The 27,479-nt window shown below is 44.1% G+C and overlaps 1 protein-coding gene across 11 annotated transcripts in view; it reads right to left on the bottom strand.

Moving 5' to 3' along the window:
* DLG2 (discs large MAGUK scaffold protein 2) overlaps positions 1–27,479 on the bottom strand; it is a 1,481,925-nt gene that overhangs the window by 454,703 nt on the left and 999,743 nt on the right. For all 11 annotated transcript variants that reach the window (XM_054015731.1, XM_054015732.1, XM_054015733.1 and 8 more), the window contains one exon: positions 24,973–25,097. In XM_054015731.1, coding sequence (XP_053871706.1) covers positions 24,973–25,097 — 125 coding nt within the window. The remainder of the gene's footprint in view (positions 1–24,972; positions 25,098–27,479) is intronic.

Raw genomic sequence — 27,479 nt, 5'->3', positions numbered from 1 at the left:
GGGACATGGCTCGTTGTTCGCACCAACAGGAGAACCGCTTCCACTTGGCCAGGTACGTGGTGTGTGTTGAGGGCTTCCTACTGCTCAGCAGAATCTGTTGGACAGAGTGCGAGCATTGCTGCTCTGCCTGGGTGAACCATGGAGCAGCCACGCTGTGAGGTGGAGTGATTGCAGGTCGGGGTGACGCAGCCGGCCGTGGTCCTGAGAGATGAGATCCGGACACAACGGAAGCGGGATCGGTGTCTGAACCGAGAGTTCCAACAGTGTGGTGTACCAATGTTGTCTCGGCCACGCTGGAGCGACCAGAATTACCTGTGCCTGGTCTCTGCGCAATTTGAGCAGTACCTTGTGGACCAGAGGAAACGGAGGGAAGGCATAAAACAGGTGGTCTTTCCAGGGAAGGAGAAACGCATCCGAGAGGGAGCCCGGAGCTTGACCTTGTAGGGAGCAGAACACGTGGCACTTCCTGTTGTCTCGAGATGCAAACAGGTCTATCTGGGGAAACCCCCACTTTTGGAAGATGGAATGTATGATGTCCGGACAGATAGACCACTCGTGTGTCTGGAAGGACCTGCTGAGTCGGTCCGCTATAGTGTTCTGGACTCCAGGGAGGAACGATGCCGTGAGATGGATTGAGTGGGCGATGCAGAAGTCCCACAGGCGAATGGCCTCTTGGCATAGAATTGACGAACGTGCTCCTCCTTGCTTGTTGATGTAAAACATGGCCGTGGTGTTGTCGATGAGAACTAACACACATCGGCCACGTAGGAGGTTGAGAAATGCCTGGCACGCCAGGCGCACCGCCATCAGTTCCCGAACATTAATGTGCAGGGCTAGCTGGGGTGCAGTCCACAGGCCCTGGGTATGGTGTTCGTTGAGATGGGCGCCCCAACCCAGAGATGAAGCGTCTGTGACCAGGTGCAGAGAGGGTTGTGGGGCGTGAAATGGCATCCCCTCGCAGACCACATTGTGATCTAGCCACCAGGTGAGGGAGGTCAGGACCGAGATCGGGACCGTGACCACCATGTTCAGGCTGTCCCGATGTGGTCGATATATTGACGACACCCAGGTCTGGAGTGGGCGAAGCCGAAGTCTGGCATGCCTGGTTACGTACGTGCAGGAGGCCATGTGACCCAGCAGGGTAAGGCACGACCTCACCGTGGTAGTTGGGAACGCCTGGAGCCCTTGAATGAGGCTCGTGATGGTGCCAAATCGGTTGTCTGGCAGGATGGCTTGTGCACGTCTGGAGTCTAGAACTGCGCCTATGAATTCTATTCTCTGGGTAGGTTCTAGAGTGGATTTGTCCTTGTTGAGTAGGATGCCCAACTCGTTGAATGTGTGCACTATTATGTGGACGTGAGCTTGAACTTGCTCCTTGGTGCGACCGCGTACCAGCCAGTCGTCTAGGTACGGGAACACCTGTATCCCTTGCCGACGAAGGTACGCTGCCACGACAGCCATACATTTCGTGAACACTCTTGGGGCCGAGGATAGGCCGAAGGGAAGGACTGCAAATTGCTCGTGAGAAGGGTCCCTGAAGAGGGACGGGGAAGGGGGGTGGGAGGGGGGGATAGAAGAAAACTGGATAGTGTATCCCCTCTCCACTGTGCGGAGGACCCAACGGTCCGAAGTTATAAGGGACCAAGCACGGTGGAAGTGGGAGAGACGATCCCGAAAGGAGGGGGCTGGATCCTGGGAGATGACTGGGGCGCCGTCCTCGACCGCACCTTCAAAAGTTCTGCCTGGGGCCTGAAGGTGGTCTAGGTGGCCCTTGGTTCTGGCTGGGTTGAGGGCCGGCCCACCTTCTTCTACCACCTCGCCCTCGCCTCCGGGTCGAGTCCTGTCTCTGACGAGGTGGGGGGGGGTAGAAGCGCTGAGGCTGCGGCCTAAATGGTCTGCGCTGAGGGCCCGCAACATGCATCCCCAGGGAGCGCATGATTGTTCTCGAGTCCTTGAGGCTCTGCAGGCGAGAGTCCGTCTTGTCCGAGAACAATCCATGTCCCTCAAAGGGTAGATCCTGTAGGGTTTGCTGTAGCTCCGGAGGCAAACCCGAAACTTGAAGCCAGGAGATCCTCCGCATAGCGATACCCGAAGCCAGGGTCCTCGCAGCTGAGTCTGCTATGTCCAAGGAGGCCTGCAAGGAGGTCCGAGCCACCTTCTTACCCTCCTCTACCATGGCTCCAAACTCTTCCCTGGACTCTTGGGGAATCAACTCCTTAAACTTCCCCATAGAGTTCCAGGAGTTAAAATTGTAACGGCTCAATAGCGCCTGTTGGTTCACCGCTCTAAGTTGCAGCCCTCCGGCTGAGTAAACCTTACGGCCAAACAAATCGAGCCGCTTAGCCTCTTTTGATTTAAGCGCTGCAGCCTGCTGGCCGTGGCGCTCTCGTGCGTTCACTGATTCCACCACCAGTGAACACGGTTGGGGGTGGGTATACAAGTACCCGTAGTCCTTAGACGGGACAAAGTACTTCCTTTCCACCCCTCTCGCTGTGGGTGGGATAGAGGCAGGAGTTTGCCATATCGTATCCGCATTGGTTTGTATCGTGCGGATCAGGGGTAGCGCCACCCTCGATGGGGCATCCGCTCCGAGGATGTTCACGATAGGGTCCTGTACTTCCACTATCTCCTCCGCCTGCAGGTCCATATTACGGGCCATCCTACGCAGGAGATCCTGGTGAGCCCGAAGATCTATCGGAGGGGGACCCGTACATGAAGTGCCCGCCACTGCCTCATCCGGAGAGGAGGAGGAAGACGCCTCCGGTGGTACTGGATCCAAGGTGGGGGTCCTGATCCCCCTGCTCTTGGGCCGGAGCATCACCTGTACTCGGGTCTATGGTGTCAGGTGGCGTGGACACGGAAGCCTCCATGCCCCCTGGCGGAGGCCGAGAGATGGTGGATTCTGGGGCCCTTCTAACCGAGTGACCCGAGCGAGAGGTCGATGGTATTGGAGCCCCTTGCTCCTGGTGGTACGCCCACGGGGTCCAAAATGACCAGTGAGATGGTCCATGAGAGTGGTCCTCTGCCATCTCCTGCCAATGGCCCAAGTTCCGTTCCTCGGCTTGCCCTTGAGGGGGGTATGCCGATCTCGACAGGTCCTCCGAGGAGCGAGACACCGATCTTGACGGCCATGGCGGTGCCGAGAGAGATGAAACGACCCCCGTGGGCTGCGGTGCCGCACGGTACCGGTCCGGAGATGATCTATCTCTGCGCGGTGCCGGCGAACGGTGCTGGGACCGCGATCGGTGCCGATGACCTCGTCGGTGCCGGGAGCCGGATCTGGACCTCGACGAGGACCTGGAGTATGCCCGGTGCCGGGAGCGGCCTCTCGACGTCGAGCGTCGACCGTAGCGGTGCCGAGAACTACGTCTCGACGTTGATCGGTGCCGACGATCATAGCGGTGCCGAGACGTAGACCGGTGCCGCGACGAAGATCTTGGCCGCGAGTACGACCGGTGCCGAGGTGATATTCGGTGCCGGGACTGCGAGCGGCGTGGGGACCTGCTTCTGGACCTGGACCGGTGCCGAGGTTCCAGCCCTTGTGATGGAGGGCGCATCAAGGCAGGTTTCCCCCTTGACTGGACCAGGCGGGTCAACGGTGCCGTCGGTGCCAGTGGTTGAGGCGGTGCCGGCTCCGTGAGAGCTATCAAGTCTCTTGCCGCCACGAAGGTCTCCGGAGTCGACGGGAGTTGTATTACCGCCGGTCTCGGTGGAGACGCTATCTGCACCGGACTCAACGGCCTCGGTGCCGGAGTCGACAGTGCTGGAGGCACCTGTTTCCGGTGCTCCACCGGCGCACTCGGCTCTACCCCCGGCACTGGGGGAGCCGGCGTCTTCAGTACAGAGGTCCCCGTCTTATGGGCTTTTTTATGCCCCGGGGATAATGACCGGCGCCGAGGTGCCTGCTGCGGTGCCGACGAGGTCCGGTGCCGGGGAGGTTTGTCCGACACCGCCCGCGTTGTCGGCATTGCCGGTGCTGCTGGGGCACTGCGCACCGAGGCGCTAGGTGCCTGGGCCTGGCTCATAGAAGGAGTGTCCGGGCTAAGTGCCGCCTCCATCAGGAGTTGCCGGAGCCGAAAGTCCCGCTCTTTCTTGGTCCTTGGTCTGAAGGCCTTACAGATCTTGCACTTATCTGTTTGGTGGGACTCTCCCAGGCACTTCAGACAGGAGTCGTGCGGGTCGCTCGTGGGCATAGGTTTAGCGCAGGAGGCGCACTGCTTGAAGCTGGGAGCTCTGGGCATGAGCCCGGGCCCGCGGCCGGGGGAGAAAGGGGGCGACGACCCCCTTAGTCCCCTGGACTATTATAACAAATCTAACAACTTTAAAAACTATTTAACTATTAAACTACAAACACTAGAACTATAACTATAACTACAACTGCGAATAACTAACTAAGCTAGGGAGAGTGGAGAACAGCTATGCCGCGCTCCACAGTTCCAACGACCGTCAGGGGCGGTAAGAAGGAACTGAGGGGGCGCCGGGTCGGCTGGGGTATATATTCAGCGCCATGAAGGCGCCACTCTAGGGGGCTCCACAGCCGACCCGCCGGTGTTGCTAGGGTAGAAAATCTTCCGACGATCGTGCACGCGGCGCGCACACACCTAATGGAATGGATATGAGCAAGCACTCGAAGAAGAACCTAGGATTAAAACAGTCCCTTTTCTCACCTTTTGTCTTATTTATTTCGATTGTAAACTCTCAAGGGCAGGGGGTTGTCTCTTACTCTGTTTGTACTGTGCCAAGCCCAACGGGGCTCAAACTCAGTTGAGACCATTAGGTGCTATTGCAATACAAAACATAAACAATAATGGTTCTTCTCTGTGGAGCATTCAGCCTTGTCAGAATTTTCTGGGAGCTGGGGGTACCAGTTGGCAAAACATTTCTCCCCACTAGAGGATGAATTTCTATGAAGCTTACAGGAGAATGTAAAGCTTCCCCACATCTAGACACCTCAAATGTGGAATTGAGGGTGGTGACCCAGTATTGGTTTAGTTAGAAGGAAAGGGGGGCACTTGGTCCCTACAACTGACTGCACTTTGCTTTTGGTCTGTGCTGTGGTCCTTGTATCCCGCCATGGGACTGGCCATCTGCAGATGAGCTTCCCTTTGCTCTCTTGGATCAGATCAAAGGACTTTGAGGTCAAATGGGCAGAAGGGGCCTGCTACACAATGAACCAGGCTCACTTTGCATTGCTGCAGCACGCTGTTCACTGTTCTGGTTTCCCACACCACCGCAGCTGCAGGAGCCGCAACAGGAGCCCTGTGTCACCAAAAGGGCAGCAGCTGAATGGGGCTGCATAAGATGTTGGGATCCATGTAGGAGAGCTTCTTCTGGGCACCAGAAGCCTAGTACTCAGGTAGGGGACAGAACTACCTGCTCATTGTAATGAGCAGCAGCCAAAACTTCAGACTGGTGGGCCCCTGGCAGGATCAATTCTTAATATTAATGGGACTTACGGGCAAAAAATAGAACAGGCCCACCTATATTCATAGATTCATAGATTCTAGGACTGGAAGGGACCTCGAGAGGTCATCGAGTCCAGTCCCCTGCCCGCATGGCAGGACCAAATACCATCTAGACCATCCCTGATAGACATTTATCTAACCTACTCTGAAATATCTCCAGAGATGGAGATTCCACAACCTCCCTAGGCAATTTATTCCAGTGTTTAACCACCCTGACAGTTAGGAACTTTTTCCTAATGTCCAACCTAGACCTCCCTTGCTGCAGTTTAAACCCATTGCTTCTGGTTCTATCCTTAGAGGCTAAGGTGAACAAGTTTTCTCCCTCCTCCTTATGACACCCTTTTAAATACCTGAAAACTGCTATCATGTCCCCTCTCAGTCTTCTCTTTTCCAAACTAAACAAACCCAATTCTTTCAGCCTTCCTTCATAGGTCATGTTCTCAAGACCTTTAATCATTCTTGTTGCTCTTCTCTGGACCCTTTCCAATTTCTCCACATCTTTTTTAAAATGCGGTGCCCAGAACTGGACACAATACTCCAGCTGAGGCCTAACCAGAGCAGAGTAGAGCGGAAGAATGACTTCTCGTGTCTTGCTCACAACACACCTGTTAATACATCCCAGAATCATGTTTGCTTTTTTTGCAACAGCATCACACTGTTGACTCATATTTAGCTTGTGGTCCACTATAACCCCTAGATCCCTTTCTGCCGTACTCCTTCCGAGACAGTCTCTTCCCATTCTGTATGTGTGAAACTGATTTTTCCTTCCTAAGTGGAGCACTTTGCATTTGTCTTTGTTAAACTTCATCCTGTTTACCTCAGACCATTTCTCCAATTTGTCCAGATCATTTTGAATTATGACCCTGTCCTCCAAAGCAGTTGCAATCCCTCCCAGTTTGGTATCATCCGCAAACTTAATAAGCGTACTTTCTATGCCAATATCTAAGTCGTTGATGAAGATATTGAACAGCGCCGGTCCCAAAACAGACCCCTGCGGTACCCCACTCGTTATGCCTTTCCAGCAGGATTGGGAACCATTAATAACAACTCTCTGAGTACGGTTATCCAGCCAGTTATGCACCCACCTTATAGTAGCCCCATCTAAATTGTATTTGCCTAGTTTATCGATAAGAATATCATGCGAGACCGTATCAAATGCCTTACTAAAGTCTAGGTATACCACATCCACAGTTTCACCCTTATCCACAAGGCTCGTTATCCAAAAAGTCTTCTTGTTTCCTTTTATTCCCGTAGCTAGTTTGAGCTCATTTTGTGCCTTTGCCTTTCTAATCTTGCCCCTGCATTCCTGTGTTGTTTGCCTATATTCATCCTTTGTAATCTGTCCTAGTTTCCATTTTTTATATGACTCCTTTTTATTTTTTAGATCATGCAAGATCTCATGGTTAAGCCAAGGTGGTCTTTTGCCACATTTTCTATCTTTCCTAACCAGCGGAATAGCTTGCTTTTGGGCTCTTAATAGTGTCCCTTTGAAAAACTGCCAACTCTCCTCAGTTGTTTTTCCCCTCAGTCTTGATTCCCATGGGACCTTACCTATCAGCTCTCTGAGCTTACCAAAATCTGCCTTCCTGAAATCCATTGTCTCTATTTTGCTGTTCTCCCTTCTGAGCAAGCTGTACCCATCCACACCAACATTCCAATCATGTGTATTATCCCACCAAGTTTCAGTGATGCCAACAATGTCATAGTTGTATTTATTTATTAGCACTTCCAGTTCTTCCTGCTTATTGCCCATACTTCTCGCATTTGTATATAGGCATCTAAGATACTGGTTTGATCTTTCCTCCCAATATGTGGAATTAAAGCTATGCTTTCCTTCCAGAATATAGGTAAACCCCAAATATCCAGCTCTCTCAAGGGACATGCTGGAATTCTGATTTCTGGGGAGATTTCTGAATTTGGACAAGCCACAATTTGATGCAGCTTGGATAATGTGAATTTACCTGTATATACCTTAACCACTTCTTTGATTGAGTAATCTATTATGGTGGAAATTTGCTGGAATCTGAGATTGATGTAACATGGTTATGCAGCTTTCATAGGAAGTTACCAGTTTGTTGCCTATTGCTAGTATTGCATTTGCTTATTGATTTTTTTAATAGTATACTTGTCCAAATGTAATCAAAGTGTCAATTTATTAAAGATTCTTTATAATACCAGAAACATTCATGGTGTAAACCACTCACTGGTAATAACGTAATCACAAATTATAGCAAAAGCAGCTTCTATCAGCAGTAGGTATTCCCCCCCCTCAATATTTCAATCATATTTGTCAGTTTCATACAGCATTTGTGACTTTAATTTTCTACTTATTATTTGTAAGATGGAAACAGCAATACACTGCACTATATAATTAGGAATGGAAAAACCCCTGCGGCTTCTTAACTGTGACAAGAAAATAAATCCAGAAATTATAATGTATTCCTGTTCATACAGCGCAGTGCAGGATGTGTCAGCATTTCTCGTCTTTTTAGAGGTTTTAAAGTCAGCTGTAAAACTTCACTCTAGGCACAGAGTTAGCAGACAAAGCCTCAGCTGGAGAGCAATTTATTTCAATTTTAAAATAACTTTGATCATTTTTTAGTTCTAGCCTGGCTCTGAGAGCTTCCTGGAATAAAGCTAGGGTTACTCTCCTATTAACCTTCTCAGCAACACTCCATAGACGATGTGACACACAAAGTTCATCAAATTTTGCCTTTGTATGTTTGTCTTTGTACTTATTATTGTGCATTTATGTGATAGCGTTTACATACCAATTGTTTGTCTCAGGATGTCCATTATAGTGCTATGTTGAATGGTGAGTCTTGCATCCAAAGACTCCACAGACTACATAAAGGCCAATTAATGTACCAAGCACTTTCGTCCAGCCTCAACCAAAGAAGTAATCAAGTCCTTTTATGTAGTAAAAGGAGCTGCAGACAATGTGGGCTACTGCTTGAAACACTAGGCTGCATGGCAGGTCAGAGATAAGCTGACTTAGGGGTTTCCCTGCTTGCAAATTCTGGGGGTAGGATATTGGTTTCAGACTGTGTCTGGAGGAAGAAAAACAGGAGAAAGAGAATGACCCTGAGAGGAAGCTGAGAGACAGGGTTTCTTAGGCCCAGAGCTCGCTGGAATGGCAGACTCAGGGATTTCTGAGCAAGGAAATTGCCTACTGCTGTTTGTTTGTACACGTTACAGCGAGACAGGCCTTTGTATGCTTTCTTTTGTAAATAAACACTATTACTTGACACATATCACCATTTCTCTTCCTAACAGAAACAGTCCTGACAGGCTGTGAATTTTGGCTAACCCATCATGCCAAAGCAGCAGGAACAGAACGCTTCTGTATCCAGTTTACTAACATATTAATATATGCTGTCTGGTCTTTATGGACTATGACATACATTTCTGTATCAGACTAGTTTCAGTACATGAGGGAAAGGCACGTTCTAATGATGGTCTGAATGTAGGTAGGAGTTAGGAACTCCTTCAGACTGTGATGCTGCTACTGTCTGTGTCCCAGGAAAAGTACCTGGGATCTCTCTATTCTAGTTTTCCTGTCTGTGAAGAGAGTTTCTCAGGGATGTTTGGAAGATTAATGTTTATCAAGCTTTCTTTGTAAAATATTAATTGACGTTATACCAATATGGTAAAAGTAATTACTCCCTCTGATACTTTTGTAGACTTAAATATTTATATTTGGGGTTTTAAAATCTTTTCAGGCCTGATCCTGTGAGGCAATGGGTTCTTCTCATGAGGCGCTGAAGTCGGCACTTCTTGAGAGAGACTCACAGGAGAGGAACCCTTAGGAAAACTTAAGTTACATTTTTTTTTTAAAAGGAAAAACTTAATTTTTAAAAATGGCCACGTTTGTACTCCTAACTTTTTGAAATTTACTCATGTTTAATGTATTATTTGTGCTTGCATACTTTTAAATTATTCATTTCAAAAATTTGGCAAGCAATTAGTCTGAACCGTTCTCTAACTGATTTTGATACTCATCAGGTTAGCTGAAATCTGAACCTTTGAGTGATTAATGTTTCAAAACTAATAATGTACATACACAATAACTTGTCATTTGTATTTCTATCCAAGCTGTATAACATTCAGATGTTTCCTAATACAGCTTAATATGACCCTAAGTGTATGTTACTTATTTAGGATTATTTAAACGGCATTCATCCTGAACTCTTAGGTACAGGCTACCAATCTCCACTAGATTAAGACAGCTGAAAATTCCATACAAACCTGAGAACTTCTTCCCAACAGCCATACATTAGTGGATGAAAATCCAACCACCCTACACCCCAGGATCCTTGTAAAAAATAAAAATAAAAAAAAAATCAAAATTCCTCACCACTCCCTCCCCTAAAGATGACCCCAGGAAAGCAGAAGTGCCTTGCAACAAAAAGGATCATCCATTTCAGGCTCTAGTGGATAAGAGCAGGAGCAACTTTAAGGGTTTCACAGAGGAAGTCCTGCCATCCATAACCTATTTAAACCAAGGAAATATCAAGATCCGACAATTCCGCTGATATCATCTGACACAGTATCACATGTGGAGGGAAGCAAACTCTCATAAAACCAGTACCCAAACCATATAGTGATTCCTAGAGTGACTTTACTTAGTTCACAAAACAATTAGCTAAGTTCATGGAGGATAGGTCCAGCAACAGCTCTTAGCCAAGATGGTCAGGGATGCAACGCCATGCTTCAGGTGATCCTAAACCTCTGACTGCCAGAAGCTGGGACTATATGACAGGGGGATGGATCACTTGATAAATTGCCCTGTTCTGTTCATTCCCTCTGAAGCATCTGGCACTGGTCACAGTCAGAAGACAGGATACTGGGCTGGATGGACTATTGGTCTGACCCACTATGGCCGTTCTTATGTTCTTGTTAAGTATGTATTAAGAATCTGACATGATCATTAACTAATATACTAGTATGGATCATTATGATTCATATAGAGGTACAAATTGTACATGTTTTATAATCTTTCATGTCACTTTATTCTTTTTTAAATCCCCCCAATAGACAAAGAATGCTTAATATATACAATCATGTCCAAGACATGTTATGGCTGTAACATACATACAAAAGTACAGTTACAACTGCCACTTTAGAGAGAGATTCTGCCCTTTGCTAGATCCATGAGTGCAATGCCAAATCAAAGAACGTTTATTACCTATGAAATGTAAATCTGGGCTTATAAATCCTGAGTCTCCTGCCTCCTAATTCAAGAGTAATTTTGTTTAAATCTGTGGAGTTTAGCCAGTGTATAACAGGTGTAAGTATGAGGAGAATCAGGTCTACAGATTTGCTGGACAGGAGTGTGGACACTGGCCAAACACATGGTCACTCATCCACCCATTCCCAGCCTTTTAAAATTAATTATTAATTATTATTATTTGATTATTTGTTAATGCTGCTGTAATACCCAAGTTATGCTAAACACATTCCAAACAGAGAACACTGCACAGTCCCAGCCCCAAAGAGCTCACAGTGGAGAAAGTCGAAACACAGACAAAGCATGAGTGAAAGGGATATGGCAGCCAAGCAACATGATCAGGGTGAGGACTAGCACTCAACTGGCCTGGTCCATGTCACTCTAATCACGATCTGTTTAAAAAATTGTTTTAGGTTACAAAACTCTGCACACAAGTTCTGTGAGCTTGTGCACCTATTTGTGGTCATTTTATTCCCGCCTCTTCAGGGACAAATGACAATCCCTGTTCCCCCTGCAACAAACGCAGGGGCAGTTCTCACCCCTCACTTTGTCTGTGAAATGAGCTGCTCCCTCTCTCCATTTCCCATCAGCTTCACTCTCTCTAGCCCCCCACCCTCTTTTCCATTTCCCTTGTCTGTCCTCTAACTCCGCCTCCTCCAGCTCCCATCTATCACTCCCATCTATGCTTCTTCTCCCATCCCGTGGCCCTAAAATCCAGGAACTCATCAAGTCTCTCTCCCTTCTTGGCCCCTAGCTCATTCACTCCCTGCAGAGGTATTGGGTCAGGGAGAGTCTTATATAGATGGCTCTGGCAGCCAGAGGAGACAACAGCCTCTAGTGCTGGCCAGGAGGAACACCTCTAGGGTGACCAGATAGCAAGTGTGAAAAATCAGGACGGGGGTGGGGGCTAATAGGTGCCTATATAAGAAAAAGCCCCAAATATGGGGACTGTCCCTATCAAATCGGGACATCTGGTCACGCTAAACACCTTTGTTCACAAAAAACACCCCTCACCTCTAGCCCAAAGGCTAGAGGGGTGCTCTGGGGACCTAGAAAGAAGAGCAGAAAGATTAGGTAGCTGTGGGTTGCAGTGGCAGGAGGGGGTTGGGATAAAAGGACCAATTAGCAGTGCTGAGACGGAAAACGAGAAAAAAAAATCCAGTTATGTTTGAGCTGCGGGAACATGGTTCTAAGAGGCTGTGAAGCTCCTCCTAGCTGCTGCTGCTGGTAGAGGGTGGGGAAAGGGCTAAAGTGCTCTGGGTAAATCTCTCTGTATGTGGTACCGTGCAGAGAGGGCTGGAAGGCCCTGACTTACCCCCTTTGCCCTCAGATGCATCTGCTGCTAGCTGCTTTGAGGAAGGAAATTCAAGGATATCAGGGTTTTCAAAGTCCACTCCCCCCAGCTCCTTGCAGCTGCTGCTGTTGCTCCCTGTGCAGAGGGAATGGCCTCAGGGCCTAGTACCGAGGCCTGGTTTCTCTGCGTATGTCTACACTGCAATTAGACACCCGCGGCTGGCCTTTGCCAGCTGACTTGGGCTCGGCGGCGGGGCTGTTTAACTGTTGTGTAGACGTTGCAGCTCAGGCTGCAGCCCCAAATCTGGGACCCTCCCACCTCACAGGGTCCTAGAGCCCGGGCTTCGGAACAAGCCCGGAAGTCTACCTTGCAATTAAACAGCCCCACAGCCTGAGCCCCGCGAGCCCAAGTCAGCTGACATGGACCAGACGTTGGTTTTTAATTGCAGTGTAGACATACCCTCTGGGTCCATCTGCGGGAGGGAAAGGAAACTTGTCTTTGATAAAGATGTGTTGCAGCTACCAGATGTAACACAGGCTCCTTAGATAAAATCCTTCCAACCAGGATATCTGCAACACATACATGTTTGTGCAGGAAAACCAGTTTCAACAGAAAACCGAGAAGGCTATTCTGCACTCGGTATATTTATAAGCATCTTTAATCTTTGGGCTCTCAAAGTGCTTTGCAAACACTAATGAAGCAAGCTGCACAACAGCCCCACAAGGCACAGGAGATAATGATCATTATACCCATTTTACAATGGGGAAACTTAAGCACAGAGGAATGAAAGTCTTGCCAAAGATCATGTAGCAAGCTGAGGACAGAACTAAGAGTACTGCACTAATGTAGAAAATACTCCCTTCAGTGGTGGATTGATCAAGACAAGATATTCCGAGCTAATAAATATAATAAAAAGGACAAAGAATGGGTACTTCTAGTACCATGCAAATTAGTGAAGTGACAAGCCTTGTTTTTGGTGTATGAGAACTGTGTGTGACATGGTTTCCATATCAATTACTTTCATACCATGTTTCACGAAATTTCAAAGCCCTTCCTCTAACATTTACAGTGCATATGGAAGAAGACTGGGTGCAGGAATTGGTAATAGCAAAAGTTGGTTCTGTTTGGCTTCGCTAAGCTCCCCAAGTTCAGATACTTGTCCAAACCACAGATGAGATTTCTGATAGCGTGAGCAATACCACCTGACTCTTAGTATTTTGGCACTTCCACTTCTGGTTAGATCTCGGAAGTAACAAAGTGAGTAAAAATAAAAACCTTTTTCAAAAAAAGAGAACTTTGTCTGTCTCTCAAAAAGCGTTTTGTTTTGGTTTGAGCTTTGAATGAAGACTCAAGTTAATCCAAACAATCATTCTCAAACTTGGTGGAAAGTGGAAAAAAATTGAAAGGATATTAAGAGTTCTGAAGACCCTGAGAGGGAAACAACGCTAAAGCTGTTTTATATGGTGCCAGATGTGTAATATTTTTCACTAACAATAGTTTCTGTAAAGACCTGATGATTTCCCAGCTACATAATCAAGAAAGCTTTTCCCCCCACACAAGTGATTATTGAGCTATTTAATACTTGTAATTGCAATAGCAGTGCACAGAGATGCTGATGAAACAACCACTTGGGTTTGGCCTTATAGCACCATTCTGCTGTTGCAGCATTCTCAGGCTATTATTGTAATTTGCAGGGAGATGGTACTAAAAGCATGTTGATGATGTGTTAACCGCTTCAGTACTGTTGGATAAAATAGATAGATGGGGTATATTGTACCTACAATGTGTCTGAACTTAAAATAATGTTGATGTGTTCAATTGTTGTGCAGAAGCAGTGATAGAAATTGGCAGAGAAAGACTTTGAAAGTTATGGAGGGTGAAGAGGTAGTGATTTTTCTATGTAACACTTTCCTTTATCTAACATTTCCGTGACTACTACTACTACTACTACTACTACTACTTTTTTTTTTTTTTAAATACACCTTCGTTGTTAGTAGCAGGCCTTGGAAATTCAGCAGTGAGAAAGCCGTCTGTCTAGAGAAATACCTTTTTTTTTTTTTTTTTTGGTCCCATGAAATTCTACTCTGGTTTAGCTGGAATTAAACTGTTTACAAAAATCACCATTTCCCTTCTCTCACTTGCATCGCTCAGTGACATTTTTTCAGACTGCCAAAATGAAAACTGAACATAAACATCTGGGCTCATGCCATCATCAAATTCACACTGCACTGGGAGCTAGATGTGGTCAGACCTTTTTTGACATTGAAGCCATAATGTTTCAGATGAAAGCAAAATTTTCAGTGGGAAGGCTCCTGGGGTCCAGAACATACTCTCCAGTCATATCTGACTAGACAGAGACCCAAATAAAAAATCTGATGTTTCTATTCTAAAAATGGATGTTTCAACCCAATTCCATTTCATGAAAATGTTCTATAGCTTTTCTTTGTTTTTGTTTCAATGCAGAACAAAAAATTTCAAAAGTTGTTGTGAAACAGAATTGTCATCCTCCAGCCAGCTCTCCTGGGAACATCAGGAAGCTACCAAAGCTGTAATGGGGTCAGATGATGTGTGGGGACACCTAGGCCAGCCTTCCCCTTTGATAACAGCCCCCCAACCTAACACACTGCCTCTGCATCTCATCCTCTGCTCTGGTGGCAGATGGGACAGGAGACCGTAGGTAGATATGCCAGCTGACAAATGTAAAAGAAAACTCCAAAGTCTAATTCAGCTCAAATCCCTGTCCATAGAGTTTTACTTTATTAACATATGGAAGATTCAAAACAAAAGCAAAGCAACTCAGAACACTTGGTAAAAAACCACCAGAGGCCGCCGCTGTTTCCAGTAACACACCCTTCCTTATAGCTGCTGCAACTGCTTCCCTGCAATTTTACAGCTCCTCCCCCCCGAAGATCAACCACATGATAGGCAGGGAGCCAGAGTTCTCCTTGTAACCCCTTATGCACTGGTGCTTAAGGAGCACATTTATACCTCATCACATCCCCTAGTTCCCATGGGAGAAGGGGGAAGAGAAAGATTAGCCAGGATCCTCCTCACTACCCCTAGATCGACCACATGGCACCTGGGGCCCATCCCCCCCTTAGCATTAAAACACAAGTCAGAAGCCCTCACCTCCCAGGGAGCGGGAAAAAGCCAACCCAGGCTCCATTTAACCATCCTCCGCTCTAAAGCTAGTTGGAATTTTTCTCTCAATGATTTTCCATAAATGAAGTTTGCAAAAAAATTGATTTTGCCAAAAAATATCATTTTTCTGTGGGGAAAAATTCCAAATTAAAGATAGGTTTCAGAGTAGCAGCCGTGTTAGTCTGTATCCGCAAAAAGAAGAACAGGAGTACTTGTGGCACCTTAGAGACTAACAAATTTATTAGAGCAAATTATTATTTATTCTTAAGAAGTGGGCTGTAGTCCACGAAAGCTTATGCTCTAATAAATTTGTTAGTCTCTAAGGTGCCACAAGTACTCCTGTTCTTCTTTTTGCCAAATTAAAGATTTCATTTTGAGTTGATTTGACCCAAATTGGAATATTTCATTTTTTTAATTGGCCCAAAATATATTGTTTTTAATACACTCAACACAACATTAACTTTATTTCCCTATCAGTACATGGGCTTGTGGGATTTGTAGTTGAAATCCCCATACACTCCTATGGACTGGATTCCCTGGAGGACTACATATCCCACAAGGTCTAAGCCAGTACTCAGATGTATTATTGGAGGTGTAGTCCAGCCAGAGAGCCTGGTCCATAGGGGAGAACTGGGTCACCATATTCCCAAACTACAGTTTTCATAAGGCAATGTAACGCTATTGGAAAATCCAGTTTAATATTGAACTAACTCCAAATTAAGCATTTTGGAACAGTTCAATAAACTGAAACGAAATATTTTTATTTGGAATGTCAAAATGTTTAATTTCAATCAAAAATGTAAATATTTAGACATTTCCAAATCAATTTTTTTTGGAATTTCTATTCCATAAAGAAACAATGACATTTCAGTTTCAGGATGAAAACAAATGTTGAAATGTCAGCATATCCAAGGGCCTGGAAAATGAAATCAATACCCCTAGGAGTTGAAACTAGACAGATACAACACGAAGGATTAGGAATAGGGTTGCCAATGTTCTAATAACACAAACCGAATACCCTTGACCCGCCCCCTGCCCCGCCCCTTCCCAGAGGCCCCACTCCTGTCCCGCTCCTTCTCTGAGGTCCTTCCCTCCACTCACTCCATCCCCCTTCCCTCCATTGCTTGCTCTCCCCCACCCTCACGCACCTTCACTGGGCTGGGGCAGGGGGTTGGGGTGTAGAAGGGGGTGAATGCTCCAGCTGGGGATGTGGGCTCTCGGGTGAGGCCAGGGATGAGGGGTTTGGGTTGCAAGAGGGCCGCTCTGAGCTGGAGCGGAGGGATTTGGAGTCAGGGAGCAGGCTCAGGGCTGGGGCAGGTGGTTGGGGTATAGGCTACGGGAAGACATTTGGGTGCGGGAGGCCTGAGTTTGGGGGTGTGGGCTCCGGAAGAGAATTCTGACCTGGGGCAGGGGTTTGGGGTGTGAGCTCCAGCTGAGTGGTACTTACCTCAGGTGGCTTCTGGTCAGTGGTGCAGCAGGGCTAAGGCAGGTTTCCTGACTGTCCTGGCTCCGGGTGACTCCTGGAAGCAGTTGGCATGTCTGGCTCCTAGGCACTGGGGTGGCCAGGTGACTCTCTGCAATGCACGCTGCTGGCGCCCACAGGCGCTGCCCTCACAGCTCCCATTGGAAGTGGTTCCCAGCCAATGGGAGCTGCAGAGCCAGTGATCGGGGCGGGAGCAGCGCACGGAGCTTCCCGGATTGCCCCTGTGCCTAGGCCACAGGGACATGCTGGCTGCTTCCAGGAGCCACGCGTAGCCAGGGCAGGCACCGCTGACTAGAGCCACCAGGGTCCCTTTTCAACCGGGCATTCCAGTCGAATACTGGACGCCTGGCAACCCTAATTTGGAAGGATAGCAGATGCAGATATCAAACCTGATCAAGATCCCATTTAAGTCAATGGAAAGCCTCCCATTTTGACTTTAATAGGAACTGGATTAAACCTGTATTGTGACACACAGTTGGCACTGGAATGTTATGCAGAAGATGTGAGTTTTACAGAAGGGAAAACAGAGATACAGACAAGGCTTGAGATGGGCAGAGCTGTATAGCTCAGGATAAGAAGCTCTAACTCTATATGCAAAGAGAGGAAGTCAGTGAAGGCATCCAGGGAGGGAAGCATGATGTGACTAGAATAGCAGAGAGGAAAATTGTTTACTGACAATATTTTACATGGACCAGAGGGAGGAAGAGGTGATAATTCTGAATGGATAAGTCTCAGTGAGTGCAGTTATAAGCTTATATTAAGAAAGCAACATTTGAAATGATATAATGGGTGGATCTTAGGGAGTACAGAACCTCTTTGGTTTGTGCTTATTATACACAGATAATTTATGGTTCATTCAATTTTTCCCAGGTATGTTCCTTATGAAGTTGAAAACTCTTCCTAAGGTGGATCAGTAGAAGATACATTTTCTTTAATGGCAGCATAAAAAATACACATAGATATCTAAAATGATCAAAGTTAATGAGCTCATAAACTTCCTAACACACAGCAGGCCAGAGCAGTCAATAATTCATGCTCTAATTTACGGCCATCTGCAGAACAAGCATGTTTTGTTTAATGGGGTGAATGTCTCCTGATTAACTTACTACTAAATTATGTACTGAACTAATGGCACTGTCAGAGGTCTGTAAATAGCGCAGATATGAATCAATGTATTGCAGCAGTACGGTAATTATTAGTAATGTCTTGGGAAGGCTTTATGCCATAACGTATTAAATATTGGTACTGATGTCCTAAATTCAAGACCAAAACTTATATAACCAACAGAGAACGAGAGAAGGGCAACACGTGACAGATGAGTAGTCACGTTGCTTAACGTACTACTGGAAAGCACTCTGATACTATGGTGATGAGCATGGTATAGAAACCTATACAGAATAAAACAGAACAGTGACTGAGGCACTGTAGTTCACAAAGTGTGTTCTCTCTATTCTTATGCTTTGATCAATTATACAGATTAAGCATGGCCATGAGCCCCAGTTCATTTGGAAACTCTCTCAGCTCGTTACTGAAAAACTTGTATATTACTTGTAATAACTCTCCATAGGCTCTACATTGCTCCCAAATACTTGTCTAGTCATTGAACAAACTATCACCCAGTGGTGAATCCAATATTGAAAATGGACATTACATCCAATGAAGTGGGCTGTAGCCCACGAAAGCTTATGCTCAAATAAATTTGTTAGTCTCTAAGGTGCCACAAGTACTCCTGTTCTTATTACTAAAAAGCTTACTCTATGACCAAGAAGGAGGTGTTAAATTTCATGCTTTTAATTCAATTTAAGTCTTCAAGCTTTGATCACAATGGATCAGTTCAAGCCTTTCCCCTGGTCTATTTCAAGTCAAATACAAGCACATGTTAAGATAACTTTCCAATTGGATATAATTATTTCCCTGTAACAGTTTTGTATTTCTCTTTTTTATTATTAAATATATTTGCATGAAAACTGGGTCTAATTTCTTCAGAGTTCCCCTTTCTTCTACTGCTTATCCATAGGTAAAATTATAATCCTCCAACACACACCAGTGGTTTGCCTAAGTAGTATACAGAGAAACAGATATTGTTTTCGTAAACCCTTTGCTATTTGACACCCAGCTGAGCTGAAGGGGGCACAAGACAAGAAGTCAGGGGGACGTGGGTTCTGTTCCCAGATCTACCACTGATTTGCTCTCTGACTTTGGTAAGTTATTTCAGTTCTTGTTTCCTGTCTTTCCCCACCCATCTATATAATGATGTTTTCCCACAGCAAAATGCTTTAAGATGTAGGGAAGAAAACCAGTCTGGCTACATTTTATTAAGATTCCACAGCAACTCAACATAGATAGAAGTCTTTGATGATCTCCTAACCTAGCTCCCCTGCACAAGCAGCAGTTATAACACATCTGTCAGAGCTCCATATATATATATAGAGAGAGAGCACTCAGATGCCTCGGGGGGAAGAATGTAGGTGGAGGGGGTGGGGAAATGTGGCTATGGCACCTGGCAGCACACCAAAAGGACATACTGTAGGCAGTATATGCTACTTTTTTTTTTCAAAAGACATACCAACATCCATTGGACCTCACCTGGAATGCATCTCTAGGTATCACCACTTCCTTCTCTCCAACTCCATCCCACTACCAACCTAGTACAGTTTAGGCTCTAATTACAACCCAAACCATTTAAATTCTCTAATCCATATTCCTTCAAATAAACTCATGCTGAGTTGTGTAGTACTGCTAACAGTCAGCATTCAAAAATCATGAATAAGGCCCCCAAAATCATGAGACTAGCTTAAAAAAACGTAAGAGTTTTTAAAATAATACATTTGGGGTTCTCCTGTTTGCTTTCTGGGTTTTGACCCTTTATATGGTACACATTTTCAAGCTTTTCTTGGCAAACATGAGGGCTAGAATATTCTCTTCTAAATGAGAGCTGAGATTCTCATGTAGTGAAATCACCCCTGCAGCTGGGGTTTTAAGAAACACATCAAATAGCACAAGACTGGCAATAAAATTGTGGGAGTTGGCAACAATAAGCAGAAGGGTGTTTTTATTTTAGATCAGTTTTGATCCATCACTACTGAAAACAAATTTACGCTTTATCTTTGGTTCATGTGTATTTTTATTACTGTCAAAAGAGTTCTCAACTCCTATTCTGTACAGCTCAGCCACAATGGGGGTGAGGGGTGGGCTTAGCTCAATTTATGATTTACCCTAATTAACTGCTTTTCAGTATTCCTTTTCTGAGGCCTTTGCTAATTAAGTCATGTCAATGCACTGGGTTGCTGGGTCTGTAATCTGGTCACCACAGTTTTCACATAGAACAATGAGTTTGTTAAATATAGATTGCTTCTGTAAAGCAGGAATCTCAATTACCATAGACTGAATGAGTCATTAAAAAGATCTGTAGTAAATTAAGCTCATTTTTTCATCCAGGCAACCAAATTGACTGCAGTATTTTTTTCTTTCTTTCTGACAAAAGAACATAAGGGGAAAAGAAAAGGTCACTCAACCATAAATTATTGAAAATTCTATTTCTTCAAGTGCACAGTCTAAACTCAGGACTTCTGTAGTAATATTGCAATGAAGTATTTGCCTTGTATGTGTAACATTGCTGTCTACTGGATGGAAGAAGAACTAGTCAGGACCTGTGCTTCTCAAACAGAATGTTCTGTTCCTGTGGTTTCCATGAACTTCTGAGGGGCCACAATGCACAGTACAGTGGCAATAATTAAGTGTTAGATTGCTCTGTTGTTGTTTTTTTACAATATTTATAAAAGTATAATAAGGTCATAAGAATACAATTCAACCTGAAATTAACAAGTTAATATCTGAAATTCCCCATCTATCAAAGAAAATATAAATAACTGAGGTCTTTTCTCTCTGGACATTGTTAAAAACTCCACGTCTTTCATAAGATTAGGTGTTCATCCCAATGCCCTTAGGCAAAATATCCTCTGCACCAGAGGCTGCACACTGGCTTTGCCCTGCTTGGCTGCTACCCTCAACTCCAGAGACGGCTACATTTCAGTGGTGGTGTATGAAAAAATAGTAGCTGTAAAATATTTGGGATTTTCCTGGGGAAAAAGAACTATGTACATTGCTTATTCTATTAAAATGAATATAATATAAAATGGCTGTTTATTTTTAAAAGACATGTTTCCGTGGGGATAAGGGCGCTGGGGTAGTACAAAGCTAAACTGAGCATTGTACACGGTCATTAAAATTGTGTCCCAGTATAAAAAAAAAATCAGTCACCTTGGGCCCAATCCTGCAAACAGTTACATTTGTACTTAATTTTACATACACAGATAGTCCCACTGAAGTCCATAGGACTAATCACATACATAAAGGTAAACAAGATTTGGAGAAGTTTTCAGGATCATTTGCTGTAAATTGGAGGTCACTTTCAAAATCCCACCACCAGGTGGTCTTTATTCATATCAATCAGAACAAAATTGCTTCCACTTTAAAAAAAATGCAGAGCAAGTGACTTTTGGGGTTTAAGAACAGATAGCAAATTGAGCTCCCTATTCACACAATCAACTCTGCTATATAATCTAAAGTACCTGCAGGCAGAATCTGAGGTAGATATGGACACAAGGCAAATATTTCATTCTCTATTCATGATCACAAACTCCTACTCAGAGAGTTCTAAATTGTTTTTCTGATGGGTACTTGGCACATGGCCATCATTGTTGGCTGCATGTTGTTTTTGTTTTGTTCCTGCAGAGAGGGTGCAATTGATAAACACACTGCTGTGTAAAATGTCAATACCAAAAAGGACAGGAGACGACCCTGGGACAACTCATCCCTTCAATGACATATCAGTAATGGTCACAGACATTCCAGAATGTCCAACTTACAATGAGATTACTGCTACAGTTCAGACAGGAAAACAGAATTATGCCTCAAAAGGGCAGGAGGATTCTGACGACAGAACAAAAAAGCTGTCCAGGAAATCTTTAATGAAGTAACTCTTAGGTCTTCATACAAGATGGACAGAATCTGCATCATTCACTAGTAATGTTGAGCAGAGTAGAGGAATATGAACAGCAGGTGATAAATCAGGGATCCCCTTACACAAGTAAAAGCAACAGTTCAAATTCTAAATGGTAGTATGAAAACTAGAGCTGTGGAATAAAAGAAATGTTCCCACCTCCACTCCCTCCCCCGAAACCTGGAAAACATGGAGTTTATGTGAAAACAAATCTCTGGCATTCTGCCCAGATTTGTGCAGTTAAAAACTAGCTTCTTCATGTCAAGTTTCTCTGCCACTTCACTACACAAAAATTAAATTATAACAAACTATATTAAAAACAAGACAAGATAATGGTGCAGTATGCGTGAGAGAGCCAGGAAGGTGAATACAAATGATTATAGATTATGAAATTATAAAAGAGTTTGTTGGGAAATGACGTGGGAAACAACCAAGGAGCTCTGGGCAACTTGTTGAGATGGACAGAGGTCTAATTAGGAGGCTATGGAGGAGCCTTGAAAAACCTGTATCAGCATTCCTACTACTGAATGTTCCTCTAAAACTGCTCAGGTTTTCACAGATTTTACATAAAGCCGAATTCAATAGAAATTCTTTCTTCCTCCGTCCAAACCACAGAAGCTTAGATAAATATGTGCAAGCCTCAAAAATCATTTTCAGTAAGGAAGGACAGAGTTTTATTGAAAGCATTATACTTGGCCTGCCCTTCAGATTAAATTTCAACTACAGTTGCATCTAGCTAATTTACTCTAATGATGGTAGACCCATTGTGAATGATTGAAACTTCCAAATTAGTGAGAAACACAACACCAATTGCACTTTTATCATTTATTTTTAAAACTATAGTTCAATTTGAAGTATTTATTTCACAACATTCTAGTAAATATTATGTAGTATATTTTGTAAAAATATATTTAAGTCTTACTAACAGGATAACTCACTATATTGCTAGTATTAAACCTTTGCTGAGCTGCAGAGAAAAACTGCCAATTTTGTTTTTAATATGGATTACGAGCTGCATTAGTATACTATGTTTTGTGAATGTAACATGTCTCTAAGTATTTAACAACACAGCAATAATAAGAAATCATGAGTTGAGTCCATGGTCGTTAATTAGCAAAGCAGTGAGTTACTAAATACTTGTTTTCATATGATAATTTATTTAAAGCAAAACTTTAGTGAATCTGTTCATTACAATGGTTTAAAAAGCTAAATCAGTCTGTTAAAATAGTTAAATATCTTCACTAGTAGATCTGTTTGGAAATTCAACAGCTACTATATAAATTCTCTTTGGATATCTTACTATTTCTAGGGATGTAGTGTCTAGAGGTGAAGGCCCCAATCATGCTAGGCACTATAACAAATATCTTGAGTGCCTATCATCATGATATCCAAGTGCCAATGTCTGCTTGTGCTCCCATCTGTTCCTTATACCCACTCATTGTCTACGGTCTTACATGTAACTTGTAAGCTCTTCAGGGCCAGGACTGTCTATGTTATGTTTGTGCAATGTCTAGCACAATGGCCCCATAGCGCTACCATAATACAAACAATTAACAAGAAGAAGAAGCAGTAATAGTGCCAAACAGAGCTACTTATATAACACAAGAAATATCCAAAAGTTGCTTGAAACACTCCACCTTCCCATGATTCTATTTTTTTATTAGTAGGAAAAGGCTTTGGCAAAAAGTTGAATCTTACCATATGTTTTGAATGTAGTGTGGTTTAGGGTCATTTGATCTCCTTTGGCAAGGAATTCTTACAACTCAGACCCTACCACTCAGAACACTATAGCTACACAGTCTAAGAATTTTATCCTGGGCCTCTCCAGCTACATTTTCCCTCTGGTGCATCAGAAGTCTTAAGGCAGTGGTTTGCCATCTTTCCGGACTACTATACCCCTTTCAAGAGTCTGATTTGTCTTGCATTCCCCCAAAGTTTCACCTCACTTAAAAACTATTTGCTTGCTTACAACATCAGACATAAAAATACAAAAGTGTCACAGCACACTATTACTAAAAAATTGCTGACTTTCCTATTTTTACCATATAATTATAAAATAAATTGACTGGAATATAAATATTGCACTCTAATTTCAGAGTACAATATATAGAGCAGCATAAAACAAGTCATTGCCTGTAGGAAATTTTAGTTTGTACTGACTTCGCTAGTGCTTTTTATGTAGCCTGTTGTAAAACTCGTCAGATATCTAAATGGGTTGATGTACCCCCGGAAGACCTCTGCATACCCCCAACGGGGTAAGCATACCCCTGGTTGAGAACGGGATATCTACACTGCAATTAAACTCCCATGGCTGGTCTGTGCTAGCTGATTCGGGCTGGCAGGGCTTGGGCTGCGGGGCTGTTTAATTGCAATGTAGACTTCTGAGCTCAGGCTCTAGGACCCTGCAAAGTGGAAGAGTCCCAGACCTTGGGCTGTAGCCCAAGCCCAGAAATCTATACTGCAATTAAACAGCCCCGCAACCTGAGCCCCACAAGCCCAAGTCTTCAGACATTGGCCACAGACAGGTTTTTAATTGCAATGTAGACATATGATTAGTGGCTGGCAGATGGTGAGGCATTCATGGAGATAACTGAACACCTAGCATGCTAAGGGCCTTGCAGATTAGAACTAGGACTTTGAATTCCGTCCATAAATGAATGGGAAGCACAAGCACTGGGATGGCGTGTTCCTTTTGTCCGTTGTTGCTTCAAGAGGTGCACTGCCATATGTTGCTGCTTCCATGTGGCTGCAGCGTTCAACCCAAGAGCAACAGCAATAACCTAGCCTGGAGGTGGCAACAGACTAGATCACTGTGGTTAGGTCCTCATCTGAGAAGAAAGACCATCTGAAGATGGGAGAAAACCTACCTCACCGCTGCAGCCAAGGAACGGTAAGGGGGCCCCAAAGGGGAGTGTAAAGGGTAGCTGCAGGTTGTGGATCCTTAATTCAGTGCTGCCCAGCTATGACAAGTCAGGGCTGTACAGGGAAAGACTTAACCTATGCCGCTGGAATAAGGTTCCTCGAGTGTGTACGTGTAGGGATGAGGCGTGGCAGAGCTCCACACTGGTATGCCCATGTCCTGCCCACTCTTAAGCCAGGTGGGATGGCTGATGCAGAGAAAGAGGCAGAGCTACCTCTGACAGCTTTAGACCAGCAGGGAATTCCCCTGCACAGAGGGAATTCTTCAGTAGCCTTCTCTGGCCACTTTATGCTGCTTGTGCAGGCGTATCAAAGTGGAGAATTCAGCCCCATGTGTCTATGTCTTCTGTGAAACACCTCGCACACACTGGAGCATTATAAAATAATTAATAATGGTACATTTAGTTTCCAAACGCATGTAATGTAGTAAGTTTTTACCTGAGTCTTCCATCCTCTGCTGCAGCTCCTCCTGGTATAATCTTAGTAATAAATATCCCTGGATCGTCCCCAATATGAGGGTTGTCTGTTCCTCCGGCAATACTGAACCCCAGGCCAGAATTACCCTGGGAAAAGAAAAACAAAAAACTTATCAGCTGCTAGAATTCCTCAGAACTTAGCTGCTGTGTTTGAGCATTGTCTCCTTGCTTCTCAAAGGTGTCTTTTTTACTTAGCACTGCCATACTTCCAGGTGTATATGACTCAGCCAGAAAAAATTCACTGTCAGCTAAAACAAGGCAGGCTAGAAAAGTACACAAAGAGTTCCCAAAGTCAATGGAAAAACTCACATAGACTTCCGCAGAAAATCAAACCTAAATGTAATAGTTTAAAGATAAAATTTTCAAAGGTGCCTAAGAGACTTCAGAGACCAAGACCCAGTGACTTTCAATGAGATTTACTCTCCCACACCAGTTAGGAATCTTTGAAAATTTTACCCTGAACGCTTTAATTTCCAGTGAAAAAGCTTAAGACACAACAGCATCACTACATAAACTGGAACTCTGAATAAAATGGTGGATGTCCGATGCACCTCACGGTGTAGGAGGAGAAAAAAAAAGTTAAAATATATTATTATTATTTTCTGCTGAAAAGCAACTACTACTCATATCCACATGATTTTTTAAATGAGCAAATTTTGGCATACACATTTTCTGCATATATGAAAAAGCAAATAATTCATTTGGAGTAGCCATTAGAATGTATCAGGTAAACAATCCTTTATTATTACATGTATCTATACTTGCACACACCCCCACAACCTAGTGTGCCAACCTCCTCTCACACTATACACATGCCAGCAATTTTAGAACCTCTTTTAGAATTATGTACCGATTGTTATTGTTTTCCAGTTTAAAATAGTTGTGGTCATCATAGACATTCCTTTGAAGAGCAATAATATATAACCCTGTGCCCTTTCAGCCTCCCCTCATCTGAGGAATCCAAGCAACTTTACAAACATGAATTCAGGCTTACAACAGCCCTATGAGCTACTGCAGATAAATGTACAATTTGTTCACCAAGTGGATGGGGTAAAATATGTTCAATATGCTTATTTTAAACCCCTTTCTGATTTTATTCTGCCTAGTAGACTTCTGGGGTTTGTTATCGCCAGTGCTGCTTGTGGACACAGATAAGGCTGTCTGCTTCAATCTGAGTGAGAAGAGAGAACTGCTCATTGAACCCACCCAAAACTCTATTTCTGTTATCACATCTCAGTTCCTTTTCCGTAAAATGCATTTCAGTTAGGAGGTCAGGAATGAGGTGCACTGGCAGAGCTTTGTGGGGAAGCTTATACATCACTTGTGTACAACATGTCAAGCTCTAGCCAGTGCTATCAGTGTTTCACAGTCATGAACAAGACAGTTATCAATTATTATTTCTTAAGAGATTTGAATGCAATCTGCAGGCCCAGTGTAAATATGTGGTCCTGAATAATTTTTCAATATTGGACTAAATAATAGACAAAAAGGATTTCGGGATGTACATATTGTAATGCTATTTGGCTAGCTGTAATATTGGAAATGGCACAGCACTGAAACATTTTACAGATATTCCACAAGGGGTTACTAAGCCTTTCTAAAATGTCATGCTAAACCTATGATTTAGCCTTTTATCCATTAGGATCAGGTCTAGCTCATTTTACTTTCCATATATTTTATAATATGCCTGATCACACAATGCAGTCAACACAGGCTCCCCCTTTGATAATACTTTAAGAATACTTTCCCTAAGAGTTTTCCTAATAACATACTGTCAGTGAATGTTCTAATGAATCTTCAAAGTAAAGATTTCATGGAGATCACAGAGGGCCCGTAGATCACTCACTTTTGAAATATGGCCACTCCAGTTTAGATGCAGCATCACTGCAGGTGCCTTAAAGCACTGCTAAAACAGAAAGTAAGCTTTGCTTTTCTGTCAAGTGTCAGGTCTAATTTTTAAGAAGAGCTCAGCATCCGCGGCATCCCGTGGTTCTTAATAGATTTAATCTTAGTCCCTAAAACCTACTCTCAAGTAAAAAGAAAGTGGGCTTGTCAAGGAAGCATGAGAAAGGAATTTTTAGCTGGATATGCAGCACAAGTGGATACAGTATAAGGTAACACCATGCTTGAAGAGCTTTTTTAAAATAATAAAGCTTGCTTGTTATATGGGGTATGCCTAGCTGTCACAGCTCCTCACCAAAGGTTTATTGAAATTCTCATCAGGAAATTATTTTGGAAAGGTTTCACACTTTCGTTGCACTCTCCCTCCCGCCCCTCCCTTTCCCATTTCAGCCACATTAACTCCTCAGCAATAATAACTATAACAACACTCACTGTAAGTAATGATATGGTAAACTGCTGCAGCTTTCCAAGTGAATCACTGCCAGCCCCTGACATTTATCCATAGATGTATGTCAGCTGTATTGCAAGCCTATTCTGATTCTGCCCCTTGGAGTAACCTTTGAAAAG

The sequence above is a fragment of the Malaclemys terrapin genome, chromosome 1 (assembly GCF_027887155.1).
Source record: "Malaclemys terrapin pileata isolate rMalTer1 chromosome 1, rMalTer1.hap1, whole genome shotgun sequence".
Lineage (NCBI taxonomy): Eukaryota > Metazoa > Chordata > Testudines > Emydidae > Malaclemys > Malaclemys terrapin.
This window is presented reverse-complemented; position numbering and strand designations above follow the sequence as displayed.